This window comes from Anticarsia gemmatalis, chromosome 14 (assembly GCF_050436995.1).
Source record: "Anticarsia gemmatalis isolate Benzon Research Colony breed Stoneville strain chromosome 14, ilAntGemm2 primary, whole genome shotgun sequence".
Classification (NCBI taxonomy): Eukaryota; Metazoa; Arthropoda; class Insecta; order Lepidoptera; family Erebidae; genus Anticarsia; species Anticarsia gemmatalis.
In genome coordinates this window covers 7800237-7815500 of record NC_134758.1, presented here as the reverse complement: position 1 = coordinate 7815500, position 15264 = coordinate 7800237, and the positions used below count along the sequence as shown (strand labels likewise).

General features: G+C 35.7%; 3 protein-coding genes across 4 annotated transcripts; 1 reads left to right on the top strand and 2 right to left on the bottom strand.

The window, feature by feature from the left end:
• Positions 1–1418: 1418 nt before the first annotated feature.
• On the bottom strand, positions 1419–3145 carry LOC142978455 (pyrimidodiazepine synthase-like). Its single transcript, XM_076122918.1, has 5 exons — positions 2936–3145; positions 2695–2862; positions 2202–2359; positions 1854–2099; positions 1419–1695 (listed from the first exon to the last, which is right to left on the bottom strand). Exons 1-5 carry the CDS (start codon positions 2958–2960, stop codon positions 1528–1530), a joined length of 765 nt encoding a protein of 254 aa, XP_075979033.1. The 5' UTR covers positions 2961–3145; the 3' UTR covers positions 1419–1527.
• A 326-nt stretch (positions 3146–3471) lies between these two features.
• On the bottom strand, positions 3472–6366 carry LOC142978522 (uncharacterized). Of its 2 annotated transcripts, XR_012959765.1 has the most exons (4): positions 6056–6366; positions 5485–5637; positions 4830–5351; positions 3472–3534 (listed from the first exon to the last, which is right to left on the bottom strand). XR_012959765.1 is itself a non-coding variant. In XM_076123002.1 (3 exons), the coding sequence occupies exons 1-3, from the start codon at positions 6290–6292 to the stop codon at positions 4971–4973; spliced, it is 771 nt and encodes a 256-aa protein (XP_075979117.1). In that variant the 5' UTR covers positions 6293–6366; the 3' UTR covers positions 4376–4970. The 2 variants fall into 2 exon arrangements, 1 of the variants encoding a protein (XP_075979117.1); XM_076123002.1 differs by lacking the exon at positions 3472–3534 and having other exon boundaries at positions 4376–5351.
• Positions 3804–15253, top strand: LOC142978600 (uncharacterized). The gene is made up of 10 exons (XM_076123103.1): positions 3804–4126; positions 7474–7641; positions 8429–8586; positions 8981–9217; positions 9840–9974; positions 11547–11610; positions 13394–13561; positions 13851–14008; positions 14509–14745; positions 15119–15253. Exons 1-10 carry the CDS (start codon positions 3973–3975, stop codon positions 15251–15253), a joined length of 1614 nt encoding a protein of 537 aa, XP_075979218.1. The 5' UTR covers positions 3804–3972.
• The last annotated feature ends 11 nt before the right edge of the window (positions 15254–15264 follow it).

Here is a 15264-nt window from a genome sequence, read left to right as displayed (position 1 = left end):
TACAAAGACGATCCCTACAATGATGTCACCAATTAACCTAATTAGGTATAAGTACCTAATTATACAATTTCGTGATATTTGTTTCGACGGTTACCAATGCACCTTCACCTTCAGAGATAATATTATAAAGGTATTGGAAGCCGCCCGCGACTTCGTCTGCGTGGAAACCCTTCCTGTGTAAATCCCGATACCTCGGGAACTCCGAGATAAAAAGTAGTCTATGTGTAGTACTGGACTACTACACATAGACTACGCTACCTACATACCAAATTTAATCGCCATCGATTCAGAAGTATTTGCGTGAAAGAGTAACAAACATCCATACATACTCGCAACTATATAACTCGCAAACTTTCGCATTTACAAAATTAGTAGGATTATCTCTTAAATCTGTTCTGAGTGAAACTGTTGATTACGACGTTCGATTCCGGCAGCATACAGTTCTTTTGTGCTTTTCCACTCTATGTTAGGATACTTTAAATATCAATAATTTAATCCAAAAGTTTGGTCACCTCCTACATAGTAAGTTCCATTTTAATAACACTTCTGTTACCTGTTTATCATAGTATAAATAGGTTTACGCCGTGTTAATGTTGTGGGTTTATGTTATCTTTCTCGACAAATACAACTAGGTTGTGGTTTAACACAGACCATACAATGATACGAGTCTACGCACCTATTTAAGTTTCCTGTAGCAAATAAACATCGACAAGGATATTCGGAATAAATTATTTAACTTATTCAGAGAGACTGACTTCCTATAATTTTTTATGACAGAGGAACATTATTCAGTAGTCTAATATCTTACTGAAGATAGGTTATTGAAAACTGTTGTTACTGAACATTGCTTCTGATTGTGGTTTTTTTTACCTATTACTCTCCCACTGCAGGGGAAGGGTCTCCTCCTAAACTAGGGAGGGATTAGGCATTGAGTTCGTCACGCTAGCCAAATGCGGGTTGGGGACTTTCCATTATTATATTATTATATGCCCCATTAAATAAATTTTATGCATGCATGGTTTCCTCACGATATTTTCGTTCACCTTTAAAGCAAGTGATAAATATTTCTAATACACAAATATTTTCCAAAAGTCATTGATGTGTTGCCTCGGGTTTGAACCTGCGACCACTTGAGTGGGAGGTGCTATCTTTAACTTTTTTATATGTATTATAGAATTTCATTGCTCTTGATAGTGGTTTCTTATCATATTGTTTGTGCCTATCAGTTTATCAAAACCAAGTGGCATGTCCAAATGTTTCTATTAAACAATACCTACATATAATTATTAATTTATTTCATCAATTAAATAATAGACGATTCTTACTTATGTTTTAGAACCAAACAACATAGATCATAGTTCTATCCTACTATTACACAAAAACTGTTAGATTTGAAGAGGAAAAATAATAATCCAAAGTAATCATAACATTGTACTTTAATAACATCCAAATACGTATATTTAATTAATGTACTTCAACGTAAATGCCAAATATTATGCAGAAAACAATAACATTTCAAAACGATGTCTATTCCTTCTTCTTCCTTGGGCGCATGCAGCAGACGGCGCTGGTGTCCAGCATGTTGTAGTTGGGATCACCCTTAGCACGGGATTCCATGAACTTAGCGTGAGTCTCAGCGGCGAGGTAGTAAGATTTTACTGCAGGGACGTTCTTCATTGCTTCTATGTAAGTAACCTGTAAGAAAAAAAACCGTTTAGTAAAGAAAATACGATGAAGCACAGAAATATAGTATATTTTATTCAGCAGATGACTCTTATATAGCACAGTAGCATAGTCTCATTTGTTAAAATGGCCATCTTGCTTGATGACTCAATGAATGTAATGTTGCTTACCAAAGCCGCATATTTAGTCTTGTCAATAGCAAATTCAGGTTTGCCGATGAGAGGGAGAGCTTCAAAACGTTCCAAGAATGGCCACAGAGTGTAATCTACGAGTCCAGCACTGTCTCCATTCAAGAACTTGGTGCCACGGCTTTCAAGCTCCTTTTGTAGACGTTCGAGTCCCTTGTGGTAGGTTTCCACCATAGTTGGGTTTAGAGCAGGAGGGTTGAATGCAGCTGTGTAGAATGCAGATTGAGCCTGGAAATAATAGAATACTAGTAAGTACAAGAGAAAGAAAAGTGTGTTATGTTATGAGGTTTTAAAATGAAGGTACTCTTTATGTATCATGTGTCCACTTACTGATGCAAATTCTTCCACAAGCATTTTATCCTCAGCCCTGCGCAGAGGGTCTGATGCCTGCAGAGGTCCATCAGGATACTTCTCATCCAGATAAAAGTTTATAATGTTGCTGTCAAATATAGCTTTGCCTTGTTCATATTCTAGAGCTGGTACTGTGCCTAATCAAAAAAAAAGAAACAAAAATTATACTCTTCAAGTTTTATATTTATATACCATTGAGCAGTAAAAAACAAACATTAACCAGCTTTTATAAATAAAACTAGTGTCCATTTAGATTAGCTTAGTTAACCATAGAATCAATGCATATTGTATCAAAGAGCAGACTTAAGCTCAATGTTATGAACAATTTCTAATAGACAAACTAATCTACAGCGATAATAATACTACAATTGACTGAATCTTTCAGCATAAACATCAACCGTGAGTACAATACATATATAATAAGGATTATAACCCAGAGATTTTTTGCTATAGCAAATTTGAACGTACTTACCTTTGGGGCTAAAGTTGTAAATCCATTCGGGCTTTTGATCCAGGTTGATAAATACTAAATCATACTGCAACCCCTTAGCATTCAATACAAGTACCGTTCTCTCCGCGTAAGGGCAGAATCTCATAGCAAACAAGCGAAGTTTGCCGCTGTATGGAGGAAGAACATCCCCTATGGAAAAAAATACAAGTAGGTAATAATATTCTAAATAGATTCGTAATAGAACTTTGAAAAAAAAACTTACCGGTTTGCAAATGTTTTTCAGACATAATGGCAAGAACAGTTCAATTAATGCAAAATTCTAATAACGTTGTACTTAATACAACAACTTTTGATTATTATATTATTGGAAGTATTTCCAATTTGACGCGAAATACAATGTTCTGGAACAAGATAAGATCCGGCAAATTGTGCAATGAAAATGGCTGGCCGATTCTTGCTTTCACTTAATAAATGTCAGTTGTCAATGTCATTTTTTATGACGTCATGTGATGATTTTAAGAAAAATTGGGAATGTAAACATCAGTCTTTTTATCCGCAGATGGTCAGTTGTAAAGTGTTAATGCGATTTTAAATTAAATTACAACCGATAATTAAAAAGGATAGCCTTTATTAGTTGTTATTTTTATAGCGTATATAAACGGTTTTCCTCGTCTTTTAATTTATGCGAAGAAATTGAATCAGTTTATTTGGAAATGTAATTAAAATCTCGAAAAATGTATCCCTCTGTATACCTGAATTCCTCGATATCCCGGTAAATTCCCGAAACTACTACCAGTAGATGTATGATTTTAAATTCTCATACATTGGTTTATTGATTAGTTCTTTAATTAATATTAATTCCTGTAAAAAATATAAATAGGTAATTGCTAGGATATTCCTTAATCATTGTTTATACGTTACTGTAAAAAAAATAATATAGGCGTTATCAAAGAAAAAAAGCAATAATGTTAATAACAATAATTGATGACAACGACAACCTGGATGAAATCGTGTTGGTCATCTTATTTGTAATCATGATCATGAATGAATGAGCGAAATCATGTCTATGCGTACACTGATAACATGTAGGTTAAGTATCAAAGAGTTGATTACCCTAAACTTTGTATTATTGAAGTCGAGGTCAAACTGATCAATAATAGCGCTAGTAGCGTATGCTAAGTTTAAACATGTAATTTGTAGTGAACTTTGCACAAATTGTATTTATTACGGCTTACTTTTATCTCAAGTTTTTTATCTGTTTTCTGTCAAACCTGTTTGAAGTATTTTTGTATAATCATTATGTTAACAACAGTGATAAGTCTCGCTATGCATATAACTATCTCGTCACTTCAAGGAATCCGCGCAGTGGGTCAGGCAGTGGGATACGTTATACGCAGCAACATGTCGTCGGGAAAGACCAAGATTAACTTTAACCCAAAACATTTGTCAAAAGGTTAGTCTTTAAATTATTCCTCCCTACATATACTGATTTTATTAGCTTAATATAAATGTTATCTGATAACTATCACTATTGTGGATTTTTGGAACTTCTATATAATTCTAAACATTGGTACCTACGTATAATAGGTAACTACATATAATAGGTAGGTTAAATGAATGTTTAAAGGTTCGGTGTATTAAGAAAAGGGTAAATATTTACTAATAATATAATAATTTATAGTTTTTTTTGTAACGAATGAGTTACCTTTGCAGTTGGTTTACATTGTTTTTATTATTCTTTGTTGTTTTATTTATGTTTGGTGTTACCAGTTGTTTTGATATAATAATATTATGAATTATTAACTTATTCGTAAAGAACCTAATATTTATTTTAAAAGAAGCTAAAATGTTTGTGGAAATAAATTACTTAAAATTAAATTTTAATTGCCTAATGATGTTAATAAGCATAAATAATAGATGATAATTGCTTATTGTGTTCAGACAAAAACAAAAAGTGATTAGGTATATAGGTACGTCATATTAAAAACAAAAACACCAGGCTTCTATTTAAGAACAACTAATTCTACCTGCTACATAATAGGTACAATTCTTATTTCTATTCCATCGTGTTTCACATTATTGTGCAATCACTTTTCGCACACCCTTATTGTTGTAGACATAGTCAACTAGAGAATTATATTTTAAAAATAGCATACCTAGTCAAAATATGATGTAATTTTTATTGTGCCTTCACTCATAAACTTTTACTCTGTATGTTTATCTAATAATAGACACGGTCTCGCGTTCATTCATATAGGTATGGGTAGTACCTATAGTGTCCGAAACTCTTCACCACTTCAATCTCCGACTTGTGCAGCACACATCGCACATAAAGAGTCATTGACTGCAGGTGTTCCAATGTCAATGCGCGATTCTTCAGACAATTTATTTAATTTAGCGTAATAAATAGTATCTGATATCAACTTTGAAGCTATAGTTAATTGTTTTTGGCTTATATCTCGTAGTTGTAAGCCTATCGATCGTCCCATCACTTCCCAATCTTCATTCTTCATTGTGGAGGAATTTGAAGTATTGTATTGCGGTGCCGAGTGTGATTGCTCATGATGAGTGAAAACTGTAATTTTTTGTTTCTTCCTTTGGTCAATGCCTTTACTCGTATTTGCTTGTGATGATGAAGGTTCGTACTCTTGGTCACTATTGCTGTTATCGAACGCGTCCTGTGAATGCGTAAAAATATATAAATCAGCCTTTAAGCACAATATAATTAGTTTAAATCTTTTATTAATTATACTTGCTAAAATTATCACGAGATTTACTATAATATACCTAAGTTATAAATATATCCCATACCTCTGTCTTTAAAGGATCTGTAGGCACGGAGCGTCGAGGATCATTAGCATAGCGACAAGGCTCGTATAAATCTGACAGAAAATTCAATTTCTCAAAATACCATAACGATGGTTCGTAAATTTCATCAGTTCCTGACCGCATAGATTCTTTAACCTGGAAGTAAACGACAGAACTTTTGTAAAATCTATCAACATTTTTGACATTCGACTTGCTAGCACTTCCATTCATCCTATATCACGGACTTAACTTGAACAACATGAAAAATAAGAAAAACTTACTGCAATAACAAAAAAAAAAACAGATAATATTATGCAGGAAATATACTTATTTTATACAATAGTACCAAATCCTGGTAACCCTCAAACCCTTAACTTCATTCTGGTACGATTGACATATGACAGCTACAACTGACAGAGCTGACAAATGAGCCAAGAGCCAACATCAAATTGACAATTTCCAATTGCCGTTTATGGCCACAACTTATTTGATTTTGATGATTCGATATAATTTACAGCTCCACAACTGTGATATACACATTTTTAAAACAAACATTTTCGTACAGCTAGCTTACCTTTTTTAATTCCCTGTAGTATGTTGTTCTCATATTTTCGAGCTTCTTTTTTAAAGTGTCAACTGAGGCGTCAGCATCAAAATTGTCTCTGTATATTTGCGTAAGAACTTTGTATGCATCATTACGCATAGATTTGTTATTGTACATGCTATTAGTTTTATCCCACAAATAAGGAAAGTCCTTGTGGTATAATTCTAAAATTTGCAACATAGCTTTGCGATCACGCGCAGTCGCCATTTTGAAACGTCACAGGTAGCGCCCACAACAATTCAGGACGAAGGCCCTAACCCGACTGCCGTACATGACGCAACGAAAATTGCCGACCGCGTCGTACGATTTTAAATTCTAAATTTAGGGTGGGCTGTCGCATCGATTTTAGACGGTCGGGTCGGGTCGGACTAATAGTAATTGCCACGGTTCCAGTTCCAATGCGAGTTGCGACAATACACAATCTGAATTTCCATTTTATATAGCCTGTAAAATAATAATTATCCACATCTATATTTGGTACATTCTCACAAACTTTCGCATTTATAATATTGGTAGGTTCAGCAGTTCAAGTATCCAGGAGCCTGTTAATGTTAGTGGTGTTACTGTCTGGCTGTCTTTAAAGACTACTACACACATGCCGGCGGCAATGCCGCCGGGTTCATGCCGAGCGGCTATGCCGCCGGCAATACGAGCCGCCGGCACAAGCCGCACAAAGCCGTTAAGCATCATTCCGAATGATGCGTGCCGCTCGAATGCCAGGCACGAACTGAGCCGCGTAACCCGCCGGCACACCCCGGCGGCCATGCCGGCGGTTCCTTTGTGCGGCAAAGCCGGCGGCTTTGTATGCCGCCGGGTGCACGGCGGCTTGGCCGGCGGCTTACCCGGCGGCCCTGCCGCCGGCACTGTGTGTACTAATAATTCCTAATTAAGTAAAATATTCCAAACAATCCCTAAATAGTTTTTTTTTTGTAAATCCAAAATAAGATTTGTATTATATTTTGTTATCATTGTGTTTTTTATTCTGAGTTCTGTAATACTTAAACGAAGTTGCATAAAAGGTAACAAATGTCCAACTAATCATCCAATATGTAAAGCCCTGAAAAACAAGGTTCGTCTCTCATGTCGGGTAGGTATTTATATAAAACAATCAGCTGCGCGACTTAATTGCTCGGTTATGAGGTTAATTTATTCTTTACTGATTGTTATTATTCAAAGCAAAAAAAGGTAATATCGAGCTGTAACTTCGTCTATTGTCTATTGATGTTTTTTCTCAGCCGTAAACTGATAATTAGCAAATTTTCACGGCAAAGCAGCTGAACTGATTTTTGGCGTGTATTTAGCTAAAGACCCGGAATCAGAAAAAGGCTACAAGTGTCTATAAAGAAAAAACTACTTAAGCTGTTTACTTAATGATTAACTTATTTCAGGTGATCCGTTGCCGCCATACAATGGCAAGCTCCGTCTTTACAACATGCGCTACTGTCCCTTTGCACAGCGCGCTGTTCTCGCTCTCAATGCGAAAAACATCGATTACGAGATTGTCAACATTGATCTTGTTGATAAACCCGAGTGGCTGGCCCAGAAGAGTGCCTTTAGTAAGTATTTAGTACCTATTATTTATACAAGCATAAGCGAGGCGCCCATAGCCAGTTGCGCTCACCGGTCGGTAAACGATCGTGGGTTAAGCAACCATTGGCGCGGTCATTCCATAGATGGGTAACCGTATAGTGGTTTTTGGAACTGGGCGTCTCCGTGCTTCGGAGGGCACGTTAATAGTCGGTCCCGGTTGTTGTCTACTAGCCACGTCAAAGGCCTCTCGGGCGGCGTAAACAACTTTGACACTAAGTTGACCACTAACCATACGACAAACAACAAACTATACAAGCAGAACAGTGCGACAAATAAGCGAGTAAAACTAGTTAAACAACTTTTTCGAGGTCGAGTCACAGATGGAAAATCTTTGTTAAATAATTCATGAATCAAGCCGATGCGGTGAATTTTACAACTAGTTAGGATTCTATTTAATTCTATATGTGCATACCTACAGATTTCATGCAAGGACCTATTGTTTCGCGAGGATCTAACAGTAGTCTAATAGTAGTTCGTTCATAGTTGATGAATTACATCCTTAGGTTGCGCAGCAATTGAATGTCGCGTTTGGTACAGGAACTCCAAAAAACTTAGCGCTAACGAGTCTATTTACGCAAAGCAAATTTTTATTCTGATCTCTGTGTAAGTAATTTTTGCTTTTAGAGGTATCAATTTGATCATGAACCATAACGATTTAAACAAATAAATTGGCTAGCAGCCTGCCGTATCGGCTTGACTACATCCACATCCTTCCTTAAATACGCGTGTTAATTTATTCACTTGTATTTACAGCGAAAGTACCAGCGTTAGAGGTGGCTGAAGGAGTGTCTATCTACGAGAGCTTGGTGATCGTGGAGTATTTAGACGACGTGTACCCCGAAAGACCTTTATTCCCTAAAGATCCAGTGAAAAAGGCCTTTGACAAAATCTTAGTGGAAGCTCTTGGACAAGTGAGTATTTGCAAAACTTGGTACAGTACTACTAATATTATAAATGTGAAAGTAACTGTCTCTTTTTCACAACTGAGCCGATTAACTTGATTTTCTTTTCAAAGTTGGTTTGAGGTCCGGAGGACATAGAATATTTTTTATTTCGGTAATCCAACGAGAGCGGGAGCCACGCGAGTAGCCAGCCCAGGCAAATGGTAGCAAGGAATGACTCTAAGGTATTTAATTAGGCCAGTATGTAGCCCGCAAGAGGGAAATTGTCGTGTGTGAATAATGTCGTTTGTCGAATTGAGGGGAATTATAGATAACTTAATAGAAGGGTTCCTTTCTCTCATTCATGGTCCTAAAATGACCCATGGTTTTCAATTACTTTTATTGCTCTATTTTTTCATTTCAGATTCACAACGTCGTATACAGAACTGTGAAAGCGCCAGAGACCATCACTGATGAACTAATAGTTTCGTACCACAAAGCTTTGGCCTTCATACAAAGTACGATTGAAGAGCGAGGCACTAAGTACTTGGACGGAGAACAACCTGGTTACGCTGACTATATGCTGTGGCCCTGGTTTGAGAGGATCCCTTCGTTTCCTAATGACAAAATCCAGATTGAAGAGAGCAAATATCCGATACTCGTGAGTCTATTGCACTTATTTTATCTAGCTACTAGCTGACCCGCGCAACTTCACTTGCGTCACATAAGAGAATAGCTCAAAATTTTCCTCGGTTTTGTAACATTTTTTACTGGTACTCTGCTCCTATCAGTCGTAGCGTGATGATATATAGCGTGATGATATATTTTTCAAATCGGACCAGTAGTTCCTGAGATTAGCGCGTTCAAACAAACAAACAAACAATCAACCAAACAAACTCTTCAGCTTTAGAATATAGTATAGATTAGTATAGATGACGCAATGGTTTAGTGATTACAATACGACCACTGGCGGTTCGTGTGTTGAGGGTTCGATCCCCATTATTCCCACGTAATAAATAATATGAAAAATATAAAATGAAAATAAATATGATGACAAATAAAATAAAAGTTGGTTTGTTTAGTTGATTATTATATTTTAATAACGAATGTATTATACAACACTCTAAGCTGTAAATAATTTAATTAACAAAGTCCATAAAGACTTTTAGCACCTATGATGATTTTTAAAAATATGGAAAAATCTTTTTTTTTATATCATACGGCGTCAATGAGGTTCGTTAAAACTGTACGCAATGGGTTAAACATTTATTTTTCGTTTTCAGTCCAAATACATCAAGGACATGTGGGAAGACCCTGTCGTGAAGGAGTACGCCTTACCCAAAGAGCTGTTCCAAAGATTCCACAGCGCTTTCGCTAATGGCACCAAACCAGAATACGACATGCTCCTTCAAGAGTCATAATATCTCGTTTTTGTTTTTACGGTATTTGTCCACTTGTTCTGTAACATATCATCTACAAAGTACTTATATTATTGTATAAGAGATGTACAATCAATAAAATCTAATTGTTGAATAATTTATGTTTTTTCTTTGCATAACTACTGGCAGCAATTATATTGAGCGAATCGTCTGTGATTATAATTATAAGTATATGATGAATCACAGATCAGTGCAACAAATATTTCCTATTCCTAAGCATAAGTCTGCAGGTCGCTCATGTTCGAAATTCTGAGTTTTCTATGCACCCGCAAGCCATAATCGTTGCATAAAAGGCTCAATATTAAGTTGTCGGACTATACTAGGTAGTGTAAGCAACTCAAAGTTAAATAAATAGAGTTAAATAACCACAATATTACGTTATTTTTACTACACTACTTTAATTGGTGGTAATTAGCTAATGATATCGCTCACAGTTTTATAGACTTTAATTATCTCTACCTAAATCACTATGTCCATAATAGTATTACGCGCATATAACCTGCGCTTGTCGCCCTTCCAACGACCGGGTCATCCGAATGATAATTATTATATTTTTTCTTGCGATGCTTGATAAATGTTTAGGAAAATAACGTAGTTTTTATTTACCTGCCGCCTGTTTCTAATCAATTCTAATGTACTGAACAAACGATAAGATAATTATTACCTATGTTATTTAGAATACCGAATGGATTAGGTATTTTTTTATGATGATACAAACTGTCATTAAACTACTTTATATCTGTGTATTATTATTATGTAGTACTAGCTGACCCGCGCAACTTCGCTTGCGTCACATATGAGAGAATAGGTCATAATTTTCCCCGTTTTTATTTACTGGTACTCTGCATTTTTTACTGGTACTATTGGTCGTAGCGTGATGATATTATATAGCCTATACCCTTCCTCGATAAATGGGCTATCTAACACTGAAAGCATTTTTCAAATTGGACCTGTAGTTCCTGAGATTAGTGCGTTCAAACAAACAAACAAACTCTTCAGCTTTATAATATTAGTATAGATGTAGTAGAGATAGATACTTAGGTATGCTTTTATAAATTAGTTTACTTAGTTTAGCTGGCGGTGAACGTTTGGCTTTATGCTCACTTTCATAACTTCGAAATCAGTAGCTTACAAAGAATGTAGGTGCAATCGTGACAGATGTTTTCAAACATTAGCTGTTACTTTATCCATCGGGTATTTTATCCGTCGTTTATCCATAAACTTTGAAACTATTGTATTAAATTAACTGAGTTGTAATAAGCTTAGTTTTCTTTTCTTTATTTTAGTTGGTTATTTCAATATGTACTTATGTAAATATTGATTAAGTAGGTAGGTATAAGATAAGGTTGAACTTGCGGACTAATTCATCCACATTATTTATTTAATACACTGCTCTGAACAAATTGAAATTATTGCTGTATTTTTTATCTGTTTGCATTCAAATATAAAGTAATAATCACGTTGATAAGACTGACAAAGTGTACATTGAGTTATTGCAACGTTTTTTACGCCAATCTGTTTCTCTCGATAGCAGGACAGTCACAAGAATAGTGTTCAAAAGAAATGTCGTCTCCGAGAGTCAAGATTAACTTCAACACGAAACATCTGAAAAAAGGTATGAGTTGTTTCCTTTTTTTTAATATAATTATATGCTTACGTATTTGTAACATAATAAAACTTTACTTAAAGCTAGGTACTTACATATATTATACTTAAAGGTAATGGTCACAGGTATCCAACGATGGGTAATTGAATTAGAATGATTATCATGTTTTCTAGTATTGTCCTTACTTACATATTATCCTACTATTCGACTTATGTTATAAATGCGAAAGTTTAGAGATGTTATGTATGTATGGATGTTTGTTACTCTTGCACGCAAATACTACACACGTGAAGACATATTATAATAATTTAAAAAGATCTAAATTTTAATGTACGTCAGGCTGGCCCGGCCCCTTGGAATTTAATAATGAGATTGTTATCAATCCAATGTACCCGGGTATACTAATATATGTAACACCTTCATTTTCAATGTAACTCTTTTTAAAAGAAATTACGTGCACTTCTTAGTGGCCGGGCCAGCCTGACGTTTTCAGCCCGGCCACCTTGTTTCCCACTAATCTACAAAAAATACTGGCAATATTGTGCTACAGATGAAATGTACCCTATAATTTATGCATATGTAACACAAAATCGAATCCTAAAATGCAATAGCATACGAAATATTAGCGGTTGCAGGTGGCCGGGCTGAAATTATTTCGTTAATATACAACAGTAAAACTGCAACACCTACCAAAAACTAATACCAGTACATAATGAGATATAGAGATATAGAATACATGTAACGCTTTCATTTAAAATTATAATACATATTTAGAAAGAATAATCACTTGAAATTATATTTCAGCCCGGCCACCTAAAAGCGGTAATATTCCCTAAAATCTTATGCCAATTTGTACAGTAAAACCTGATACAGCTATGAAATGAAAGTTACATTCGTTTCGTTTTAGTCGTATACCTTTAAGCCTTCTGTTTGACTAGATTATCAAAATCCTATCCAAAACCAAATGTCCTGAAATTAGTTAATAAATGATAGTCACTCTTCGGCAAGTTTCTAAGATTTTGATAATCTAGTCAAACAGAAGGCTTAAAGGTATACGACTAAAACGAAACGAATGTAACTTTCATTTCATAGCTGTATCAGGTTTTACTGTACAAATTGGCATAAGATTTTAGGGAATATTACCGCTTTTAGGTGGCCGGGCTGAAATATAATTTCAAGTGATTATTCTTTCTAAATATGTATTATAATTTAAAATGAAAGCGTTACATGTATTCTATATCTCATTATGTACTGGTATTAGTTTTTGGTAGGTGTTGCAGTTTTACTGTTGTATATTAACGAAATAATTTCAGCCCGGCCACCTGCAACCGCTAATATTTCGTATGCTATTGCATTTTAGGATTCGATTTTGTGTTACATATGCATAAATTATAGGGTACATTTCATCTGTAGCACAATATTGCCAGTATTTTTTGTAGATTAGTGGGAAACAAGGTGGCCGGGCTGAAAACGTCAGGCTGGCCCGGCCACTAAGAAGTGCACGTAATTTCTTTTAAAAAGAGTTACATTGAAAATGAAGGTGTTACATATATTAGTATACCCGGGTATATTGGATTGATAACAATCTCATTATTAAATTCCAAGGGGCCGGGCCAGCCTGACGTACATAAATTTTATACCGGAGTTCCCGAGGGATCGGGATTTACACGGGAAGGATTTCTCTGTTTGTCTGTTGCGCTTTCACCTACAGTAAAGCTAAACCTGAGCTTTTTATCATTAAAATGTGTCCATTAATTTTATTAATTATTCAATTAATCATTGAATTTTTCAGGTGATCCGTTGCCGCCCTACAATGGCAAATTACGTCTGTACAGCACGCGATACTGCCCATTTGCACAACGGGCCGTCCTCACGCTTAACGCGAAAAACTTGGACTACGAGGTCGTTAATATAGACCTTGTGGACAAGCCCGAATGGTTCATCACCAAAAGCAAGTTCTGTAAGAATTTATTTCACTATTTGTTACTCAAATATTATATTCCAATTGCAAGGTTTTGCGGCTAACGTGTACAAACTTCAGAATTATATCAACATACCTACATGCCCCGCAGGCTCATGCAGCTGATGGTTTGGTACAACTAAGCTCCTTTATATCGGAAATGTACAAGGGGATTCCGTATAACCTACGTATATAAATCGTGGATGCCATTAGGTCTCTACTAAGTTGTCAGACTACATTTATTCTGGAAGCTGTAGTTTGTATACTATTTCTTATTTTTTCTGTGCAGCAAAAGTGCCAGCGCTGGAAATTGCTGATGGAATGTGCATTTATGAGAGTTTGGTGATAGTACAATACTTGGACGATGTCTACCCTGAACGACAACTGTTCCCGAAGGACCCTGTGACTAAAGCTTTTGACCAAATCATCGTAGAAGCTTGTGGACCAGTGAGTGTTTAGCTGCATTCAAATGATTATATTTTCAGCTCAATGGCTTGATCATCGGCTTGTTAAAGTCGGGTATCACTACAGACAATTAAGTGAAGTCGCTTCCCGCGTCTGTATGAAATTATGAATGTATGCTTTAAATCTTTAAAACTACGCAACGGTTTTCGGTGTGGTTTTTTTAATAGATAAGGTGATTCAAGAGGAAGGTTTGTATGTAAAGATTGTAAATATGTTTTTGTTAAATAACTGTTTAAGCCTAGGCGGGCCGCTAGTAAAATACAAACAGATGTTAACTCGAAAAAAAAGTCCTTTAAGTAGTTACAAATCTTACTCTTACTCTTATTTCACTACTATAATCCAGATTAATAACTGCACCCGTTCGGGAGTTATGATGCCACAGACAGACAGACACGTCAAACTTATAACACCCTTCGTTTTGCGGTTAACAAAAAACAAACTGATAAAGCAGCAAAATTAACCTAAACATCAATTTATTACAGATCTACGTACTGGTATACAAGTTAATGAAAATGCCAGTGACAGCGTCTGAAGATGACATAGCCGCATACTTCAAGGCTTTAGCCTTTTTAGAGGAGCAGTTAGAAGAGCGAGGCACTAAGTTCTTAGACGGAGAGCAACCTGGATACGCTGACTACACGATCTGGCCGTGGTTCGAGAGAATCCCGTCATTTGAGGATAAGAGGACCAATGTTGATGATACGAAGTATAAATTACTGGTTAGTAGATTGATTGCCCGGTTGAGATTATAACTTTTAAACTCTCGCGTTGCATGTTTAATGTATTATAGAATACGGGAATGAACGCGAGCACGCATTTTACCTTAAAATGCCTAACGTTTCGGCGCAGGTTGCACTCGCTGTGGTCGCAGATTATTATAGACTGCCAGCAACCAAACAGCAATTTAACATTTTGTATGAAAAACTGATCAGCGCTCCTAGCGTATTCTCGATGATCTATTTTTTAGATAAAAATCGTTTGATACTATATGACACAAAATATTTTGTCTTATTAAAAACCGAATGTGTTTTGTTTTAAATTCGAAAGTAAAGTAAGTAGGTATAGCTGATGTATAACTGATTTATTTTTCAGGCGCAGTACCTCAATAATATGATGCAAGATCCTGTGGTAAAGGAATATTTAATTCCAAAGAAGACTTACCAAGAGTTTCATAGTGCTTTTGCACAGAACAAAAAACCGGATTTCGATTTGCTTCTGCAAGAATAATTAATCACTCA